The sequence below is a fragment of the Lactuca saligna genome, chromosome 3 (genome assembly GCF_052625555.1).
Source record: "Lactuca saligna cultivar CGN05327 chromosome 3, ASM5262555v1, whole genome shotgun sequence".
Classification (NCBI taxonomy): domain Eukaryota; kingdom Viridiplantae; phylum Streptophyta; class Magnoliopsida; order Asterales; family Asteraceae; genus Lactuca; species Lactuca saligna.
In genome coordinates this window covers 35932483-35955919 of record NC_136419.1, presented here as the reverse complement: position 1 = coordinate 35955919, position 23437 = coordinate 35932483, and the positions used below count along the sequence as shown (strand labels likewise).

At 30.7% G+C, this 23437-nt stretch overlaps 1 protein-coding gene and 1 long non-coding RNA gene across 2 annotated transcripts; both read right to left on the bottom strand.

The window, feature by feature from the left end:
• Positions 1–8565: 8565 nt before the first annotated feature.
• Positions 8566–10854, bottom strand: LOC145035312 (uncharacterized). Its single transcript, XR_013678336.1, has 4 exons — positions 10562–10854; positions 9493–9546; positions 9271–9390; positions 8566–8945 (listed from the first exon to the last, which is right to left on the bottom strand). It is a non-coding gene; the product is annotated as an uncharacterized LOC145035312 (long non-coding RNA).
• Positions 10855–21053: 10199 nt separating this feature from the next.
• On the bottom strand, positions 21054–21917 carry LOC145035306 (kirola-like). The gene is made up of 2 exons (XM_078983873.1): positions 21675–21917; positions 21054–21488 (listed from the first exon to the last, which is right to left on the bottom strand). Exons 1-2 carry the CDS (start codon positions 21859–21861, stop codon positions 21217–21219), a joined length of 459 nt encoding a protein of 152 aa, XP_078839999.1. The 5' UTR covers positions 21862–21917; the 3' UTR covers positions 21054–21216.
• Positions 21918–23437: the final 1520 nt, after the last annotated feature.

Genomic DNA, 23437 nt, shown 5'->3' with positions numbered 1-23437 from the left:
GGAGAAGGTTCTGAAGAGATTCAGAATGCAAGACTCCAAGAAAGGAGAGTTGCCCATCCAGAGTAACGCCAAACTGAGTAAGACACAAAGCCCTAACACTGAGGCTGAGATAGCACAAATGAGTCGAGTACCTTATGCTTCGGCTGTAGGATCGATCATGTATGCTATGACGTGTACTCGACATGATGTAGCTTTTGCCCTGAGCATGGTTATCAGGTTTCAGGGGAACCCTGGAAAGGCACACTGGACTGCGGTAAAGAATATTCTCAAGTACCTACGAAGGACTAAGGACTGGGTCCTTACCCTCGGTGGGAGTGATGACTTGAGAGTTGTAGGGTATAGTGATGCTAGCTTCCAGACTTATAGGGATAACTTCCGCTCTCAGTCGGGCTGGGTCTTTACCCTAAATGGAGGAGCAATTTCTTGGAAGAGTTCCAAGCAAGAGACAGTGGCATATTCTACTTGTGAATCAGAGTATATTGCAGCTAGCGAGGCGGCAAAGGAGGCATTATGCCTGAGGAACTTCATTGGAGACCTTGGAGTTGTACCAGCTATTAAAGTGCCAATGGAAATTTTCTGTGATAGTGAAAGTGATGTTGCCTTAGCCAAGGAACCAAGGGATCACGGGAGATCCAGACACATCGACAGAAAATACCATTTCATCAGACATCGGATCGAAGAAGGACTCCTCTTGGCAAAGAGGGTATCATCAGATGAGAATCCGGCAGATCCCCTCACGAAGGGACTGACTCGGGTTAAGCATCTCCAGCATGCTCGGAGCATAGGGCTGAAGGATGATATTAGATTTAGTAGTTAGATAACCTCGAAATTTGTAAAGTGTAATTGACATTTGATGATGAATAAAAGTGTTTTATTTATGAGTAAAGTGTTGCTATCTCTTGTCGATCGTTTACTATATTTCTTTTGCATGTTTTGACTTCCAGAATAATTTTGTTTGGTATAACATATTATTCAAACCTCCACAGTCGGTCATATGTCGGAAGTAGGTATGAATCAAGACTATCATGTTTGGTTGTAGAGGTCTGGGACAAGGCTACAACAATCATGAGTGCTCATAAGTTCTGAGCATTGGACTCAACCCACGCTCACTGGAATCACTTCATGGAATTCTATCTCGAGTGATCGTGAGACGGTAATATCATATAAATCTTTAAACCTAGAGATATGATTTGTTACTTACAAGTTGGTTATGCATTGATTGTACGAAAAACGCATTGGTAACTCGATGTTATAAAATCGCACTCTTGTGTGTAATTCAATGAGTAGTAGAACAAACATATGAGTCGAAGTTTATCTGTTCCTTCTTGGATTAGAAGCTGATATCTGGGCCCCTCGATGATTTTGTTTTGACCTATGTACCGGGCCCGGTCAGAACTAAATTGATGTGTTCAATAAAGTTCTTTGTCAAACAAATCGGAAATCGGGAAACAAACTGTTGGACAATAAGTAAGACATTGTTCCATGTATTTGTCCGACTGATATCTAGAACAGAGGATTATATGATCACTTATCTTAAATGGCGTACCATCATCTTCTCAGTTTCGAGAAACCTTGAAAAGAGCTACGATTGCCGATCGGTTCCTGAAGTCATACTTGCAGTAATAGTTATTAGACTTATCCAAGTGGGAGATTGTTGGATAAGGTGTCTAAGTCCATAACTATTTCTGGTATGTACTTGACCCGACCCGGCATGGTCCATTTGGGTTGCATGGCACCATGCAATTGGATAGACTAATTGAGAGTAACAACACTTGGAGATTATTAATATATTATAAGTTCTAATATATTAATAATATTATTTGATTAGTTTGATCAAGAATTAATTTAGAATTAATTAAGTGATCAAAAGATAACTAATTAAATATATGGGTTGATTATGTAAATCATCCATATCTTGTATAGTGGGCTAAAAGACTCCATGGACTATCAAGTTGGGTTCCACCCATAGGATGCTCCATGGATGCTCCATGGGAGTTACAAACCCATGGGTCATGGAAATGAAGAGTCATGACACATTAGGGTTTAACCCTAGATGTGTCAACACTATATAAGTAACATGTTCTCCACCCAAAATCGGCTACACTAAGAAATAAGAGGGCTTGGCCGATTTTGAAGAAGTGTGTGTTTTCTCATAAGTTCTTCCAAGAGCATTTGGTGTTGTGTGAAGCATTTGAGGCATCACACTTGGGGTGCTAGGCTCACAAGGTTTCAAGGAACACAAACAACAACAAGGTAAGTTATTCTATCTATACTTTATGTTAAAATTGTTCCCCATGTATGCTAGATAGGAATATAACCTTGGAATTCAACTTTGCATGACAATTAGACAAACATAGATCCAAGGTTATTAGGGTTGCATGTACACTTAGGAAGTGTTAGAATGCTCAAAACCCATCAGTTATAAAGGGTATGTCCATGTGTGACATGATGAAATAGACAAAAACTATGTAGTCGAAGTTTATTCGTTCCTTCTGCCTTAATAGGAGAAGCGATATCTATGGGCCCCTCGATGATTTGGTGCTGACATCTAAAATGCTTGGCCGAGCCCTGACTGGAATTGATGTGTTCAATTTAGTAGTCAGATGCATTCGTCACAAATCTATATCGGGAAACATAATCTTGAATTCTTGAGATTGACCATTATCCATGTCTCGAATTCATACAGATATCATAGGACGAAGGGATAGTTGATCACTTATCTAAGGGTTGAATCTTGATTAGATCAAGAGTTTGGTAGGTGCATTGGATGGCTAACTCTCTGTTGATTATTGGAGAAATATTAGTCCTCGTATAGTTGATGACTTGTCCAAGTGGGAGATTGTTGGAATAGTGTCCAAGGTCATTAACTATTGGTCATATTTCTAATAATAGCAGGGTCCTTTTGGGTTGCCCTCAAGACCTAAATTGAGTAGAATAAATAAAGGAGAAATTGGTTTATTAATTATTATGGTTAATAATTAATTAGAAACTAATTGAAAATATATTTTGGAAATATATATTGGGAATTAATTAATAGTTTAATTAATTAAAGGGGTTGAATGTTCATTAATCGATAGTTGGTTAATCAGGAATGTTACAGAACCTTATGGAATTAGGGTTGGATGAAAATCACTCCATCCCACATGGGGAAGGAGTGAAATTTCGTGGTTAGGCCTCTATCCCACATGGGAAGGAGTACTAAACCCTAGGAGGCATCCAAGGCTATAAATAAGGCCTTAGGGATTTCATTCCTCCTTGCACCTTGGCTTGAAGTATTCACCAACCCTTCTTCCTCCCCTTCTTAGGGACGATTTCTAACCCCTTTGGGTTTGTGAAATTGACCCTTCTCCTAGTTCTTTTTATTCCACTCTTTGGTGTCATTGGGTGTGATACCATTAGAGGGATTCTGGTTTGGGTCCTTTCATCCAAGCAACTTCATGGAGGTTCAAGATCTCAACCATGGAGATCAAGGGCTACATAAGAGGTATGTTTTCTTACTTATGTTTTATGTTTTCTAGGGTTGATGTAATTAGCATGAAGCCATAGATCCATAAGATGCATGTACACTTAGGTATATCGTTGTTTTGATTTTTCCGCTGCCTAGTTTTAGAGTGTATTTGATGCATAGAAAACCCAACAGATAACCTATGCGATTCAGCTTCTAATCACGGTTGACAAAGTAAAATACAAACTCTGGTTGACATCTTCACTTCGGTAGTTCAGTAACACAAAATATTCTCTGGTAGTGGATTCTCCTACGGTATGACTATCATCATGAGGTTGTGGTTCCTTAGTTGAAAGATGGTCACATTTTGTTTCAACATACAAAAATAGTCATTTTCCATAATTAGGTTGTAGAAAATAGCAAAAAAAAAATCAAATTCCAAAAATAGTCGTCAAAATTACAGATGGATTAAGCCCATCTATGATTTCCCTCAACCATATGCTAACGTTCAAGTCGCTAAAGCACGAGTACGCTTTAGGATTTGTATGTTCGCAGATGGACCGAGTCTATCTGCGATTTCGCTAACCCATCTGTGATTTCCCCTTTTTGAGGGTATAAAAAATTAATTTTTTTCTTTTATTTTTCAAACTTTTCCTTGGAGAATTCTCTCTCTAGAGCCAATATGGATGACTTCATGAACAATCTCGACAAACTTTTTCACAACTTCCCACTTCCCACCGATTACACCGCAAATCAAATATTCATTCATTTTATTAGAGCGATTTTAGACAAATTTCCCGAAGAAATACTCTCTTCGTCCCAAAATTATTGTCCACGTTTTACTTTTTAAGTCTTTCCATGTGAACTTTGACAATAAATAACTTTATTTGTGTTATATAATTTTTGATGAAACTTATAACAATGAAAATACATTAAAAAACAATCTATTCATATATCTTGCATAAAAAATTATATAATAAAAAGTAAATTATTTAAAGTTAAAGTTGAACAAAAGAGAGTTAAAAAGTCAAATATGGATAATAATTTTGGGACGGAAGGAGTAACAACTCAAGTGATAATTTTTCGCAAAACTTTATATAGAATATGATTGTTTCGTAGTCAAGCATTCAATTTCGTAATCAAAATCAAAATTGAAAAAAAAATAAATAAATAAAATTGTGCAAAATCGCGGATCGATTGCAGAGAAAATCGCAGATGAACTAAGTTTATCTGTGATTTTAGTGTGAGTGTGGGAGTATTTATATCGGAAAAAAAAACTCATCTTCAAAATTTCAACTCGTAATGCGCGTTCACGCTTCACCGACTTGTACGTTCGCAGACGGTTAGGGAAAATCGCAGATGGGCTTAATCCATCTACGATTTTGATGGCTATTTTTGTAATTTGTGTGTGTATTTTTTTTTGCCTATTTTCTACAAAGTAAATGAGGAAAAATGACTTTTATATATATATATATATATATATATATATATATATATATATATATATATATATATATATATATATTCCTCAGTTTTTTAGTAAAAAATTTCATTTTTTACAGTATATGATCAAAAAATTAAAATTGTTAGAATATTACACATTACTTTATAAATATTCAAATAGATGTGTTATAATATTATAATATTTAATTAAAATTTTCAGAATAATCTAATAACCTACTAGATTTAGTATAATATTCTATATATACTTTACTAAAATATTATATATGGAAGACCTTTTTTTGTTTTTTTTTATGATTTTGTAATTTTTTTTATAAAAGAATTGCGAAAATAATTAATATTTTACTTCTTTTTTTAAATTTCAATTTATTTTGCATTTTGGAATATTTTACTTATATTTTTTTATCTTAAAAATGAGTGATTAGGATTTGGTCCCCATTAATCATAAAAAACCCATGTTCCCAAATTAACCTTATATATATATATATATATATATATATATATATATATATATATATATATATATATATATATATATATATATATATATATATATATATATATATATACACTTGTCGAATGCTCGCACGTTGCGCGGAAAACACTTATATAGTTGAAGTCTTTACAAATATATGTTTTTTAAAATATAACAATAATGTTATTGTTAAATTTGATATAATAATTCGTATACTAAATTGATATAATATATTGAATATTTTTAATTATATGATAATATATATATATATATATATATATATATATATATATATATATATATATTTGTATTATCTTAATAGTTTGAATGACTTCTACCCGCGAATTACATGTGAATAAAAATAAATATAATATATGGTTTAATGTTATTTGTAGTTGTTATTATTGTTAATTAATTTTTTAAAATTTATTTGCTTAACGTTTTAATTTCTATCATTATAACTATTTAAAATATCAAACATTGTTTTTTTATTTTAAATGTAACAATATAATCATTTATATAGAGTTAGTTTTAACTATTATTATTGTAAGTTATTTTAAGCTACTTATTTAAAAACTTTTAACGATTATAAAAATATATTTGAGAAATATTTTAGTTAAATTGAGATTACAATTTAGTTTTTGCACTTATCACTACAATTTATTACTTTTAACTATTTACAAAATATTTTTTTGGTTTTCTTAACTGGAAATGAAATTTATATTTAAGTTGACACTGTAATGTTAGATTTAAATTAACAATTTAAGTATCTTTGTCCAGACTGTACAAAAGTTGTAGCTAAAAAATGATGATGGTTTACATACAACAACATTTTAAATCTAATAAATTAAGTATAATATGTCAAAAGTTAAAGACATAACTTTATAAGTAGAAGAAAATATATTATTTTAAAATTGAAGATTAGTTTATTTATGATTACACTTTAGGTTTGGTATTTATTTAACCTTATTAATCAACTTATAATCATTATTAGAAAGACACTACAATTTATCAGTTTTAAATATTTACAAAATATGTTTTGGGTTGTTTAAGGTAAACATAAATTTATATTTAAGTTGAACTTGTAATGTTATATTTAAATTAATAATTTAAGTATTTTATATAAATTGTTCCAAAATTGTATCTTTAAAATCATAATAGTTTCCATCCAACAATATATCAACACTAAGAAATTAAGTATAATATGTTAAAAGTTAAAAAACATAAATTTATAAGTAGAAGTAAAGATATTATTTTACTACTGAAATTTAGATGATATATAATTACACTTTAGGTTTGATATTTATTTAGTCTTACTAACAAATTATAATTCTTATTAGAAAGAAATTAAAAAGTCATGAGAGTTTCAAATGAATGTGGTGAATTGAAAAATGCATGGGAGTTTCAAATGCATGAGTTTCAAGCAAAAATGCTAGCTTTATAAGATATATATATATATATATATATATATATATATATATATATATATATATATATATATATATATATATAAAATAAGAAGGAAAATTTTGCTAAGAAGGTAAGAAATTTTTTTTCTACATAATTTTTTAACAAATATACAAAATGAATCATTAGATGATTCAAGAGTAAGATGATTCACAAGAAAAAATTCACAAAAGAACATCTCCATGATTCATTTTTAAGTAAATTAAGAAAAAATTCACTTTTATGACAATTTTAGTGAATAACAACGAAATCATTGTATAAATGAATTATCGGTGTGTTCTTTTGAGATTTTTTTTGGTGAATCATGTTATTTTTGATTTATCTAGTGATTCATTTCTTTTGTTCGTCAAAAAAATATGTAGAAAAAAACTTCTTACCTTCTTACCAATATATATATATATATATATATATATATATATATATATATATATATATATATATATATATATATATATATATATATATGTTGTAAAAATCTCGATTAGGTCCCGATTAATCTCCGATTAATCCCTAGACGCTACTTGACCGATTAGAGAGCACCTACCAATTAATCCATGCATACAAAATGACTGAAACAGTAGAACCCAATGAAATTTTAACACTTTGAAGAAGTTAGATGTCAATAGAAACTATTTGAGGTATGATTAGTGTTGTATTTATCATATTAACCTATTTTGTTACGATATTAGTGGTATTTATGAACTTTTATATGATATTAGTCATATTTAATTTTTTAAAATATAATAAATTAGCAATTAATGGTCCCCGATTAATCCCCAATTAATCTCCGCCTAGCCGATTAATCCTTTGATCCCAGTCCACTGACTAGCTAACGTCGAGCGGTTTTACAAAGTTGATATATATATATATATATATATATATATATATATATATATATATATATATATATATATATATATATATATATATATATATATATTCTATGGAAAATGAATAATTAGAGCATTATGTTAAGAACCAATAACCAATTAACACATGTCAAATTCTTTATGCATAGATAATGTAATCTAGAATTTATTTAAATTGCAAAAATATTCTTTATTGTTTGGTTAAAATTATACATTTAGTCCTTAAACATTTCAAATATGGAAATGATATCATTTTTTTTATATATATTTACCATTTATAAAGTTTAACCGTTTATTGGCATTGAAATTCAAATTGACAAAGAATACTTTCTGTAAATCATTACTAGGAAATTGAAATAATCATTTATTACTTATTAAAAATAAAACTCCAACCAATCTATATTCCAAGGACTTCATTCTTCCACTCACCTCGAGATATGCTGACTTCAACGTTAGACTTTAATTGCATGGCTTTTTTTTGGAAAATGACGGTTACCTTGGTCGTATACTATATTTTTTGGGTGATGTTAATAAGACACCCCTTAGACACCCTATAATCATTTTTATAAAAAGTCAATCTATAATCAACTTCTTGTAATTATCTTTTTCGGAAAACAATGCAATTTCAACCGATAAAAACATTTCAAACATTAATTAGGGTTGTCTAAATGGTTGTAAATTTTATACATTTGGATTTTGGTTAATAGGCACTAAAGTAAATTTAATCGTTTAGCTAAAGTTAATATATTAATTTGGTTAGAATTAAAGTGCATTAGGAATGTTTTTTGTTCGCTGATTCCATATCATCCAATCCAATGACGACTAAACCGTACGTGTTAGATAGGCAGTTTGTTTTAATCGGAAGTTAATGTAGAACTAGTGTAGCTACCCATGCTTTGCATGGGTTAGTATATTCCAGTTTTTGCTATCCTATTTCTATATGGTAATGTAAGTTGACGTATACAAAATTTTGTTGGTACATTAAAAGCATTTGGAAGTAAATTACTAACAATGGAGCATCACAAAAACCATTTAGCATATGGAAAGCATTGGAAAAAAAAAGACATGAATGAGCTTCTGTTCTTATGTCTCCTCCCGTGTGGCTTCCTGCATCTCTTCATACATTTTATTTTTGTTTTTGGTGAGTAGGATTGACATACGGATGCACCTCTAAGCGTCTTAAATCTTCACTCGGTGAAGTCGATAGACCAATATGCTGTTATCATCTCTGCTTAGCCAAATACAGAAAAACACTAAGAACATAAAATCTTTAAAAAAAATGGTTGTTATTCCTTCCAAATCCCATCAAAATCAATATCATTATGCATTTCCACTGGTCTCAATGCCTTACATGATTGTACACATGTAATGTGTACAATAAGTTTAGGTATGTTGTTATTATAGGTAATAAAACAATTAAGTTTATAGAACATTAGATTTTATTATCAGTAAAAAAAGAATTTATATTGACCATATTTGGTATTTCCATATATAGATATAATGTGTAGAATGTAGAAGTATTGATGTTGTGTAGAAGTGTTGATGTTTCTTACCAGTACAAACTGTCGGTTGTTTGTTGGTAACCCGTACAACACATAGGCTTGATAATATGGATTTGTGAGTTGGTGAATGGCAGACACCAGAAGATGCAAAACAGGAAAAGATTCATTTTACTGTAGGATAAATGTAAGATATAGTAAACATGTTCCTAAACCATGACAATATTTAATATCAAACTGATTAAATAGTAAGGTTATGACATATAAGGAGATTACATGGGTTGAGTGTACAGAAAGCTTTGGATGAACCCAAAATCCTAGAGACAGATCCTGCACACAAAATACCATCAATATTATAACTAACTTCCTAAAAGAGGCGTCGAGTGACACTGACTTGTGTACGAAAGTCAACTACACATTCGACTGGATGAACATGGTTATCATATATAACATTTCCCCACTTATTTACCTGTTTTTAGTAAAAAAAAAAAAAAATAGGACTTTATGAGGGTAAATTTGTAGAAAATTATGTTCTTCTATTGAGTAAAAAAGAAACTGTCGATATAGATTTTCAAACTAAGTAATAAAAACATCTAAGATGACAAGAGTCTTTTGTAGGGTTAAGTTAACCATGGATCAATGTCAAAAGTCAAAACTATAAGTTATCGTCTTAATAGTCATTCCATATTAATAAAAAAAATGCCAAATTTTCAGATGTCAACTACATGGAAAACATGTGTTCTGGTGGGGAGGTGGAAGTGTTGATTGTCTACCCGTGGGTAGATGGAGTGGAGCTGCAGATGCGGTGCTGGGAGGCTGTAGAAGCTCTTCTTCCAGCTCAACACCTTCTAATTCTTCAATTTCAGCCTCCAACTTATCATATATATATATATATATATATATATATATATATATATATATATATATATATATAATCAAGATTTTTTTTTTCAAAATTATATAATACCTTATCATATGAATCAAGAAAATCATTTCTCCTCAATCACAAATTACTAATTCACAGATCTGGTGAGGTTACATTGACCATATGTGCAAGCAATGATGTAAGAGACCAAAAATCTCTATTTGACATTTTAACAAACACTTGGTGGGCATAATTCAATTGAGGTTTTACTAAGCTTTAGAAAGGAGAATCAATAAACCAACGAAATCAAATAAGAAAAAAAAGGTCTGATGCTTCTTTAGCAGTCGAAGAACAAATTTTTTAGCTATTTATTGCTCCCTCCTATCATTGTTTTAACAATCATACAACATTTTTACTCTAAATAAAAACACACACACACACACATAAAAACGTATACATAACTGTACTGAAAAAGCTTGCCTGTAGGTTTGAGAAAGTGTAGGGCAAATTGGCAACGAAAATGCAATATCCGTTCTCCTGTTCTCCTTCTGTGGCTCTTGAAAAAAACAATTTTATTGGTGACAACGAATTAAGCAGAAGCCACACCCTCCGTCAAAGGCAAACAAATATAGGTGATGTGGTGGTGCGTGTAATTGTAGCTTCTGCGGGTTCTGTTGCACGTATGGTGATGTTCTGGTCCACTAACTATAGAGATAAAAGGAAACAGAAGGTGAGAAGTAAAGGAGATCGGTGGATATCTCACTGTAATTAGAGAATAAGTCTGAGTTTTGGACGGAGATCGATGCAAATATGAATAAAAAATAGAGTAAATTACACGAATGGTCCCTATGGTTTGGGGTAATTTGCGTGTTTGGTCCCTAACTTATTTTTTTAACTCGGAAGGTCCCTACTGTTTGTTTTTGTTACGCGCTTGGTCCCTAATGTTTGTTTTTGTTACACGCTTGGTCCCTGTCTTACCCAAAACGTCTATTATTTAAATAGAAAAAATGATGGAGCAGGTAAGATAAGGTGAAAAGGGTGGGATTGGGGGTGTGTTTATTTAAATAGATTAACAAATCAAGGGTAAAATAGTCTTTTTATGTATGACAGGGACCAAGCGTGTAACAAAAATAAACAATAGGGACCTTCCGAATTAAAAATATAAATTAGGGACTAAATGCGCAAATTACCCTAAACCATAGGGACCATTCGTGTAATTTACTCTAAAAAATAAAGCGGTGTCACCATCCTGTAGTGGTGGTTTGACGGTGGTGCTCTTCGAATGGCAGCTACGGCGAGCACATAAGCAAACCCTAGAAAATTAGAAATAAAAATTGTGGAGCACATCTAAATATCAAGGAAGCGATGGGTGATTCACGTTTTGAGAGGGTTTTAGAAGAGCGATGGTCAATCTTCACTAAATTAAAGCGGTGAAGAAGAGGATCGCAGTAGCTGTGGACTAACAAACCCAGGTATACTTAAGGTAACCCATGAACAGTATCTTGGGTAAGATACTGTTCCTAAGAATGTTGAGCTTTAATTAGTATATTAATTACTTTTTTTTACAAAGCATGTAATTTTAATAAAATTAGATGGACTATTTTTGTAAATTGATACCGAATTATGTATGCCTTAAAATTTATTTTCCATATAACCTTTTCATATATATATATATATATATATATATATATATATATATATATATATATATATATATATATATATATATATATATATATATATATGAATGAGTTTATATATATATATATATATATATATATATATATATATATATATATATATATATATATATATATATATATATAGGAATGAGTTTAATGGAAAACAAATAACTAGGGCAACATCTACCGAAACCGATAATCAAATGACACGTGTCTATTTCTTTCTTCACAAGTAATGTATTGTGAAAGTTATTGTGGAAGTGATGTGTTGTCATGTTTTCATTGGTTCAAATATGTGTTGCCCTAATCATTCATTTTCCATATAACTCTTCCCTATATATATATATATATATATATATATATATATATATATATATATATATATATATATATATATATATATATATATATATATATATATATGGGAAAAGTGAATATACCCTTAAGGGTATATAAGCTTACATACCCAAATTCACCATACTACGTCGTTTTGTATCATATAATACATTATAATTGTCCAGTGTTCTTATAATTTAACTTCTAAATTGATTAATTCCATTAATTTTTATAAATTACACATTTATCTTCGTCTTACTTAATTTTCATTTTCAACTACAATAAATATAACCTAATAGGTGTTCGACAAAAAGATGTGACATAAGAGAAAGATAATAGTGAAATTTCGAAAATCTTGAAATTAAATAAAGTTAGGGGTTGAAGTTTAAAAATATTATAATGACCCTAAGCTTATATACCCTTAAGGTATATTCACTTTTCCCTATATATATATATATATATATATATATATATATATATATATATATATATACATATATATATATATATATACATATATACATACATATATATATATATATATATATATATATATATATATATATATATAAAGAAGAATTAAAAATGAAGAGTTATTGATTGAATATGAAATATATATTAATACATGGTTAATCGACAATTAATTTCTTTTCGACAAACAGCGAATAGTTTCTAAAAGGTAAACTCATGCAATGTTAAAAGTGTTTTTCTCTTTTTGTGTTTTTCTCTTTTTTTATTAGAAGTGTAAATAGTCCATATCTTTTTTATCAATATTAGGCCTAGACATTAAAAATTTGGGCTATGGCCCGTCCTGTGCTTTTCCAATAGTCTGAATCAAACAAAAAATCATATCGTCATTATTGTTCGTCCCTACCCTAGTGCCTCGTCTAAAATCTGAACCAAAGTACCAAACACTCCTTAATCGTTGTTGTGGCCTGCATCACTGCGTGCTGTCATACTGTTGCCTGTGTTGCTGATCAGAAGATCAGTGATCAGTCCACTCTGTCTCTTGCCTTATTCTCCAAGTCTAAGTCTAAACTCTAAAGTCTTGCTGGTCGCTGGAAGCCTAGAACCAATTGATCAATGTGAATATTGAATTGTGAAGTGAAGTCTGGAAAAAAAACAATCATAATTACTTAATCAGTTTTTTTTTTTTTTTTTCACAATGGGGGATATGAACCTACAATTACAAAGACTAATTTAACGATACAAAAAATAACTATCTTATATTATTATATATTAATTGGGGCTACTGTATTTGATAATAAACTATAAAGGTCTAGGTTCATTATGTGACACTATAACTAAATTCTTTGCTATCACATAATACTCTTTTTGAGTGTTGGTAAATTGGTATGAATATGATGAAACTTGTTGACGTTTGCAAGAAACATAAGGTTATATTTGGATACATAAAATACTATAGAATGTAACATATTTAGTGAGATCATTATTTGTTAATTTAATTATTTAAATACAATAATGATGAAGATGAATATCATTAATTGACCATTATTTGAATATGTAGTATTTATGAAATTCCTACATGAATAATTATAAAAAGGATAGAGCAAAGTAATGATATTTAACCTCTATAAAAAAAACTTATAATAAAAAGTCAATTCGTGTGTCTAGATGTTTCTGCATTATCTTACACACAAGCTGTTAGATTTTTGCAAAATTTTGCAAAAATATCAAATAAGATTTGTATAAATAAGATTTTTTTTTGCAGAATTTGGGTTGTTGGTTTATGAGCTTATGATTTCACTTTTGACTTTTACAGATACAATCATATAAATCTCACAATTTCATGGGAAAAATGAAAACCATTGATTCTTTTTTCAAAAGAAAGAATGATGATGAAGAAACTCATAATGATAATCAACAGAGTAAACGTTACAAAGCTTCAACAAGTGAGTCGCAACCGCAAGAACATGAAAATCAACAAGAGAATGATATTGATGAAGCTACACAAGCAAATCCTAATGAAGTGGATCTTAAGCATCTAGAAAGAGATCCCGCTAAACGAAAAGAAATGTGGGAATATCCAGTTAATTTAAGGGAACAAGTAAGACGAGCTTATATGATTTTAGGACCTTTCCAAATACGTCTTCAAGAATATCATGCTAAAGGTTCAAAGAAACATCCTCGTATATTCCAATATTCTTGGTTCAACATTTTCCCTAATTAGTTAGAGTATTCTCCAACAACACATGCTTCTTATTGTTTTATTTGTTATATATTTAATGATAAACCAAGTGTGTGCCATGGTTATGATGCATTTACTGTTAAAGGATTTGACAATTGGAAAAAAGTTAATGATGGGAAAAATTGTGCATTCTTGAAGCACATTGGTTGTTCACAACATAGAAATGTTGTTACATTTGCTGAAAACTTGATGAACCAAGCAACACACATTGAAAATATTATAGTGAAGCAAAATGAAGCACAAATATTGAAGAACCAGTTACGATTAAAAGCTTCAATTGACACAGTTCGTTGGTTGACATTCCAAGCTTGTGCTTTACGAGGACATGATGAATCGCCTAATTCCAAAATCGAGGTAATTTTCTTCAACTACTAAAACTTCTAGCATCTTATAATGAAGAAGTTGCAAATGTTATATTAGAGAATGCTCCTTATAATTCAAAGTATACTTCTTGAGATATTCAATAAATGTTTGTAAATTTTATACATTTGGATTTTGGTTAATAGGCACTAAAGTAAATTTAATCGTTTAGCTAGAGTTAATATATTAATTTGGTTAGAATTAAAGTGCGTTAGGAATGTTTTTTGTTCGCTGATTTCATATCATCCAATCCAATGACGACTAAACCGTACGTGTTAGATAGGCAGTTTGTTTTAATTGGATGTTAATGTAGAATTAATTTTTTTACAAAGAATGTAATTTTAATAAAATTAGATGGACTATTTTTGTAAATTGATACCGAATTATGTATGCCCTAATATTTATTTTTCATATAACCTTTCCATATATATATATATATATATATATATATATATATATATATATATATATATATATATAGGAATGAGTTCTATGGAAAACAAATAACTAGGGCAACATCTACCGAAACCAATAATCAAATGACACGTGTCTATTTCTTTCTTCACAAGTAATGTATTGTGGAAGTTATTGTGGAAGTGATGTGTTGTCATGTTTTCATTGGTTCAAATATGTGTTGCCTAATCATTCATTTTCCATATAACTCTTCCCTATATATATATATATATATATATATATATATATATATATATATATATATATATATATATATGGGAAAAGTGAATATACCCTTAAGGGTATATAAGCTTACGTACCCAAACTCACCATACTACGTCATTTTGTATCATATAATACATTATAATTGTCCAGTGTTCTTATAATTTAACTTCTAAATTGATTAATTCCATTAATTTTTATAAATTACACATTTATCTTCGTCTTACTTAATTTTCATTTTCAACTACAATAAATATAACCTAATAGGTGTTCGACAAAAAGATGTGACATAAGAGAAAGATAATAGTGAAATTTCGAAAATCTTGAAATTAAATAAAGTTAGGGGTTGAAGTTTAAAAATATTATAATGAATCTATCAAACAAAACGACCTATTATGGTGTGTTTGGGTACCTAAGCTTATATACCCTTAAGGGTATATTCACTTTTCCATATATATATATATATATATATATATATATATATATATATATATATATATATATATATATATATATATATATATATATATATATATAAAGAAGAATTAAAAATGAAGAGTTATTGATTGAATATGGAATATATATTAATACATGGTTAATCGACAATTAATTTCTTTTCGACAAACAGCGAATAGTTTCTAAAAGGTAAACTCATGCAATGTTAAAAGTGTTTTTCTCTTTTTGTGTGAGATAGGGAAGGGGTTGTTAGGGAACAGGGGCGAAGTATATTAAGGGCCAGGAGGGGTTGTGGCCCCCCGTGATTTTTTTATTAGAAGTGTAAATAGTTCATATCTTTTTTATCAATATTAGGCCTAGACATTAAAAATTTGGGCTATGGCCCCTCCTGTGCTTTTCCAATAGTCCGAATCAAACAAAAAATCATATCGTCATTATTGTTCGTCCCTACCCTAGTGCCTCGTCTGGAATCTGAACCAAAGTACCAAACACTCCTTAATCGTTGTTGTGGCCTGCATCACTGCGTGCTGTCATACTGTTGCCTGTGTTGCTGATCAGAAGATCAGTGATCAGTCCACTCTGTCTCCTGCCTTATTCTCCAAGTCTAAGTCTAAACTCTAAAGTCTTGCTGGTCGCTGGAAGCCTGTAATCAATTGATCAATGTGAATATTGAATTGTGAAGTGAAGTCTGGAAAAAAAACAATCATAATTACTTAATCAGTTTTTTTTTTTTTTTTTTTTTTTTTTTTTTTTTTCACAATGGGGGATATGAACCTACAATTACAAAGACTAATTTAACGATACAAAAAATAACTATCTTATATTATTATATATTAATTGGGGCCACTGTATTTGATAATAAACTATAAAGGTCTAGGTTCATTATGTGACACTATAACTAAATTCTTTGCTATCACATAATACTCTTTTTGAGTGTTGGTAAATTGGTATGAATATGATGAAACCTGTTGACGTTTGCAAAAAACATAAGGTTATATTTGGTTACATAAAATACTATAGAATGTAACATATTTAGTGAGATCATTATTTGTTAATTTAATTATTTAAATACAATAATGATGAAGATGAATATCATTAAATGACTATTATTTGAATATGTAGTATTTATGAAATTCCTACATGAATAATTATAAAAAGGATAGAGCAAAGTAATGATATTTAACCCCTATAGAAAAAACTTATAATAAAAAGTCAATTCGTGTGTCTAGATGTTTCTGCATTATCTTACACACAAGCTGTTAGATTTTTGCAAAATTTTGCAAAAATATCAAATAAGATTTGTATAAATAAGATTTTTTTTTTTTTTGCAGAATTTGGGTTGTTGGTTTATGAGCTTATGATTTCACTTTTGACTTTTACAGATACAATCATATAAATCTCACAATTTCATGGGAAAAATGAAAACCATTGATTCTTTTTTCAAAAGAAAGAATGATGATGAAGAAACTCATAATGATAATCAACAGAGTAAATGTTACAAAGCTTCAACAAGTGAGTCGCAACCGCAAGAACATGAAAATCAACAAGAGAATGATATTGATGAAGCTACACAAGCAAATCCTAATGAAGTGGATCTTAAGCATCTAGAAAGAGATCCCGCTAAACGAAAACAAATGTGGGAATATCCAGTTAATTTAAGGGAACAAGTAAGACGAGCTTATATGACTTTAGGACCTTTCCAAATACGTCTTCAAGAATATCATGCTAAAGGTTCAAAGAAACATCCTCGTAGATTCCAATATTCTTGGTTCAACATTTTCCCTAGTTGGTTAGAGTATTCTCCAACAACACATGCTTCTTATTGTTTTATTTGTTATATATTTAATGATAAACCAAGTGTGTGCCATGGTTATGATGCATTTACTGTTAAAGGATTTGACAATTGGAAAAAAGTTAATGATGGGAAAAATTGTGCATTCTTGAAGCACATTGGTTGTTCACAACATAGAAATGCTGTTACATTTGCTGAAAACCTGATGAACCAAGCAACACACATTGAAAATATTATAGTGAAGCAAAATGAAGCACAAATATTGAAGAACCAGTTACGATTAAAAGCTTCAATTGACACAGTTCGTTGGTTGACATTCCAAGCTTGTGCTTTACGAGGACATGATGAATCGCCTAATTCCAAAAATCGAGGTAATTTTCTTCAACTACTAAAACTTCTAGCATCTTATAATGATGAAGTTGCAAATGTTATATTAGAGAATGCTCTTTATAATTCAAAGTATACTTCTGGAGATATTCAAAAAGAAATTCTTAGTATTATTGCAAATAAAGTTCGGAAGCATATTCGTAATGAAGTCAGGGATTCATACTTTTGTGTCATGGTTGATGAGTCACGAGACGAGTCTAAAAAAGAGCAAATGGCCATAGTTTTGAGATTTGTTGATGCAGAAGGGATCATACGGGAAAGGTTCTTAGATTTGGTTCATGTTAGGGATACCTTATCATTAACCTTGAAAACAAATATGTGGAAACAACTTTTGCACTATCAGTTTGATGTTAGCAAAATCCGTGGCCAAGGTTGTGATGGTGCTAGTAATGTGGAATGGAATGGATTACAGGCACTTGTTCTTAAGGATTGTCCTTATGCGTATTATGTTCACTGCTTCGCTCACAGATTACAACTAACACTGGTGGCTGCTTCAAGGGAACTTATTCCTATACACCAATTTTTTACAAACTTAATTTTTACAATTAATGTAGTTTGTGCTTCCAGTAAGCGTCATGATGAGTTACAAAAGGCAAAGGCAACTGAGATTGAACATTTATTAGAACTTGGTGAAATTGAATCAGGTAAAGGATCGAATCAAGTTGGGACATTAAGAAGAGCTGGTGATACACGTTGGGGTTCTCATTTTCGTTCTGTTTGCAGTTTGCTTAACATGTTTGATTGTACACGTGTTGTTCTCAAGGGAATAATTGATGATGTATCTACTACTTATTCTCAACGCGGAGATGCTGATGCAGCTTACTGTTACCTGAAATCATTTGAGTTTGTGTTTATTCTTCACTTGATGAAAGAAGTAATGGAAAAACTGATATACTTTCTCAAGCTCTACAAAAGAAATCCCAAGATATTCTTAATGCCATGGAGTTAGTTTCAGCAACAAAGGAGAGTCTAAATGATTTCTGGAACAACGGATGTGATTCTTTACTTGAACAAGTAAAGATTTTTTGTGAGAAACATCAAGTAGATGTGCCGGATATGTAAGCTCCATATACTTCTACTAGATATCGGCCTCGAAAAAACGATAATCAGTTTACTTTTGAACATTTTTATCGAGTAGATTTGTTTACATCCACATTGGACAAACAGTTACATAAGTTGAATAGTAGATTCAATGATCAGGCGATAGAGTTGTTAAGTCTTAGTTCTACTTTAGTTTCAAAAGAACACCCTAAAGTGATTAACATTGATCAGATTTGTCTTCTTGTTGAGAAGTATTATCCTGAAGATTTTACAGAGCAAGAGAGAATTCAATTACGATATCATTTGGATATTTTTAATATCGATATGACAAAGAATCACAGGCTATGTCGTGTATCAACTATTTTTTTGGAAAGGGAACTTCCCTAACGAGGGTTTCCAGGCCAGCTTTCGCGTACCGACTAATCCCCCGCTGCAAACATAAAGCTTTGCTTCATGCCCTGGAGTCACTGCAGGCGAACCTCCATGGCCACAAGGGCTGAGTGGTGCTAGGATTTGAACATGGGTCAATAGGTGTATCAACTATTGCTGACCTATGCAAGGGTTTTGTGGAAACTCAGAAACGTGAGACGTATTATTTGCTTGATAGAGTGGTCCGGTTAATTTTGACACTTCCAGTTTCTACCGCAACAACAGAGAGGCGATTTTCAGCAATGAAAATATTCAAGAACCGCATTCGCAATAAGATGTCAGATGACTTTCTCGCAAACAACTTGGTGGTTTACATAGAAAGAGAGCTCAAGCTCCGCCCCTGTTAGGGAAGTGGATATTCTATGGAGGACCATTAGTTTCCTTTCAACGAAAAATGAATATTTTCCATTATGTAAATCCTTACCGTAATTAATTTCATTTTACTCAGATGCCGTATAACAAAAAAAACAGGAAGACATTCATAAATATCATTTATCTTTAAAATATATTTATTATATTTATATCGTTTATCTTTAAAATATATTCATATCCAACTAAATTATCGGCTATATAATTTCTTAGGGTCTATACAACCACCCTTGTAGATTGCAATCGTTTGACAATCTAAAAGGATCTCATTGCAATTTTTATGTATTTGTATTTCGTATAAATCGAATCGTGTCACCTTTGTTCAGGTCACTAATCACTAATCACTAGTCACAAATCATTATTCATTAGTCACTTGATGTAGTTTTCTTATTTTAGGGATGTTATAGATTAGTTCAATTTTACACATTGTCTAGAGAGGAAAATTTAAATATCTTTATAGTTTATTTATATCATTGCAATACACCATAAACCATAAAGAGGTCCTCCATATCTTTTTGTCTAAATCTACATTATCTACAACCTTCTCTTAGTTAGAGTTCCATGAACATTGTTCTCCATATCACTATGAAATCAATGGAAATTGTTCTTCATATCGCTATCTAATGAATAAGCCTAAAGCATTGGATTCTCGGCTTTAGAATGTGGTATCTTTCCCTTGATTAAACAACTAGTATGCCTAAATCAAACCCAAGAAGGAATCCAATCCTTTTAGTGAAATTCAATTCTAACATTTTTTTTAAATTTTTTTGTAGCATACTATAAATCTATCCTAGATAGACTTCTTTTTTCGGAAGCTATGTTGAGACGGATATCAACCTTTAGCGATCGTATATTTTCTAAAAAACTTTACGATATATTATGTTAAAGAAAGTTATTATAAAGAGCAAAAATTTGATCCTTCATGTAGATTTTCTAAAAACTTTTTAATATCTGTCACAGAAAGTGAGAAATAGAATTTCTTGGGTTTCATGAATCTTGAAACCATGGAGTAAAGTATTTTGTTGAGTGTCTTTAATTGGATTACTTTTTTTTTAAATGTATTTTTGCATCTAAACGTGGGAATTGGTTGGAATATAATTCTAATTCCTATAAAATCCCACAAAATACCGCGAACAAAGGGCAATAAAACTTTAGAAGCGAATGCATTTTATGTCTCATCCGTTAGGCATGGATTCCATTATCTCATTTCATTACTTGGTTTCTCCACTTAAAATATAGTAATTAATTATAACTTGCAATTAAAAAAAGTTCTTGAATCACAAATTATTCCAGTTTAAAATAAATATACATATATTGATAAGCAACCATGCAATATTCACTCACAAATATATCGAATATATTTTTTTTATTGGACAATCACTTACTTTTATTGTTACCATCATGGCCGGTTGAGAAAATAAGCATCCATATCTCCGACCACAGCACAAAGCAAGTCTAAATATGGTGTTGGATCAGGTATATTTGCATTCACCTTCTCGAACTCCATAGTCCAGATAACCAACTTCTTATGGCCCATATCTTCAACATTAATCGTGATGATTAAGGGATTATACACCTCCAACACTCCTCCTTCAATCACCTTGAACACAATTTTGTGTAATTCGTCATCAACTTCTTCAACTATTTCTTTTGCACTTTCCACTTTTCCATCTACGGAAAAAACCATAATTAGTTTTTATATATATATATATATATATATATATATATATATATATATATATATATATATATATATATATATATATATATATATATATATATATATATATATATATATATATATATCACACATAAAACAAATTTTCATGTTGAATTATCATAAATGAAATAGTTTACCATGGATGAAACGCCAGAGAATGACAGATCCAGGCGCACCCCATTGACCAGAAACTAAATCACAAGCTTGAACCTTATCAGGGGCGATGATCGCAGAGTTGTTTGGTTTGTGCTTGTAGATTTCATAGACCAAGTTAATATCACTTTTGATTTCAACTTCACGGACTAACTTACCTATTTTAGCCATCTTTTTTTTCTTGCGAGCCTATATCTAGCTTTGCATTTCCTTTTTATATATGGTTATTTCCAGTTGTGTTTTGGGCATCTTTTATGGGTATTTCCACTTGTAGTTGTGCATCTTCAAACTTTGCATTTCATGGGAATTTTAATGGAACATTATTATACCACTTGTAGTTGTGCATCACCGATAATGCATGAAGGACTGGACCAGCCCTCAGATGTGTATATTTCTAAAAGAAATTGGAACCTTTTAGAGTAAAACTATTAAATTCTTATTGTTAAGTCCAATATTTTCCCATAATGAATTAGGCATTACAAATAAGAATAAATACGATGATGATCATAGGCCGATACATACGAATACATGCAAAGGATAGTGGGCCTAACTATACAAATACAAATATATACAAAAATGGTCCCTAAGCGTTACATAAATTGCAAGATTGGTCTGTAATTTTGATATTTTCCCAAAGAATTCCTTACATTTAATTTCTATTTCAGACCTGGTCCGGCTCCACAATCACTCCATTCGGTTATATCCTCACATGTGCAATGTGGTAATGTACATGAGGGTACCTTAGATATACACTTATACAATATAATTAATGCCAGAAGTCTAAAATATACACTTATATAGTATAATTAATGCCAGAAGTCTAAAATATAAACACAACCCATGAATCACTGTTTGCTTGATTGCTAGCCGTGAGCCGTCTCATTTGGTTCTGAACCGGTTAAGACTTCATTATAAGTGTTATGAAGTTTCTCTCTGGTAAGCGACACTACATATAAAATCCGTTTCGTGAATTTGATTCCTGAAGAGTATTCTTGTCCACATGGACAGGTGTTAGCTACGTTTCATGGGAATCCGTGATTGTGATTCATCGAGAGTTTATTCTTGTGAGTTTGATTCTTGTCCGTATCTTCAGTGACATTTTCATTTAAGAGCACCACCAAAATACGAAAACAAAATGATTTAACGCTTTAAAGGTCATGCTGATCAAAACCTTAAAAAGAAAAATAAAAGTCTTAAACCATTCGATAGTTTTGCACATTACATAAACCATTCCGAAGTCTTAAACTTGACTATCAAAAGTGAGTTTTAGTTTCAAAAATCAAGCAAAAGATCAAACAGTCCGATCACACACAAGTAACTGAAATACACCATAACACCATGCTAGTTTACAATATAAATACATATCTTCATAAGCATCAATATTTAGAGTAAATTACGCAAATGGTCCCTATGGTTTAGGGTAATTTGCGCGTTTGGTCCATAACTTATTTTTTTAACTCGGAAGGTCCATACTGTTTGTTTTTGTTACACACTTGGTCCCTGTCTTACCTAAAAAGACTATTTTTTCAATGATTTTTTAATTTATTTAAACAAACACACCCTTAGCCCCACTCCTCTCACCTTACCTTACGCACCCCACCATTTTCCCTATTTAAATAATGGTATTTTTAGGTAAGACAGGGACCAAGTGCGTCACAAAAACAAACAGTAGGGACAAGCGCGTAACAAAAACAAATAATAGGGACCTTCCGAGTTAAAAAAATAAGTTAGGGACCAAACGCGCAAA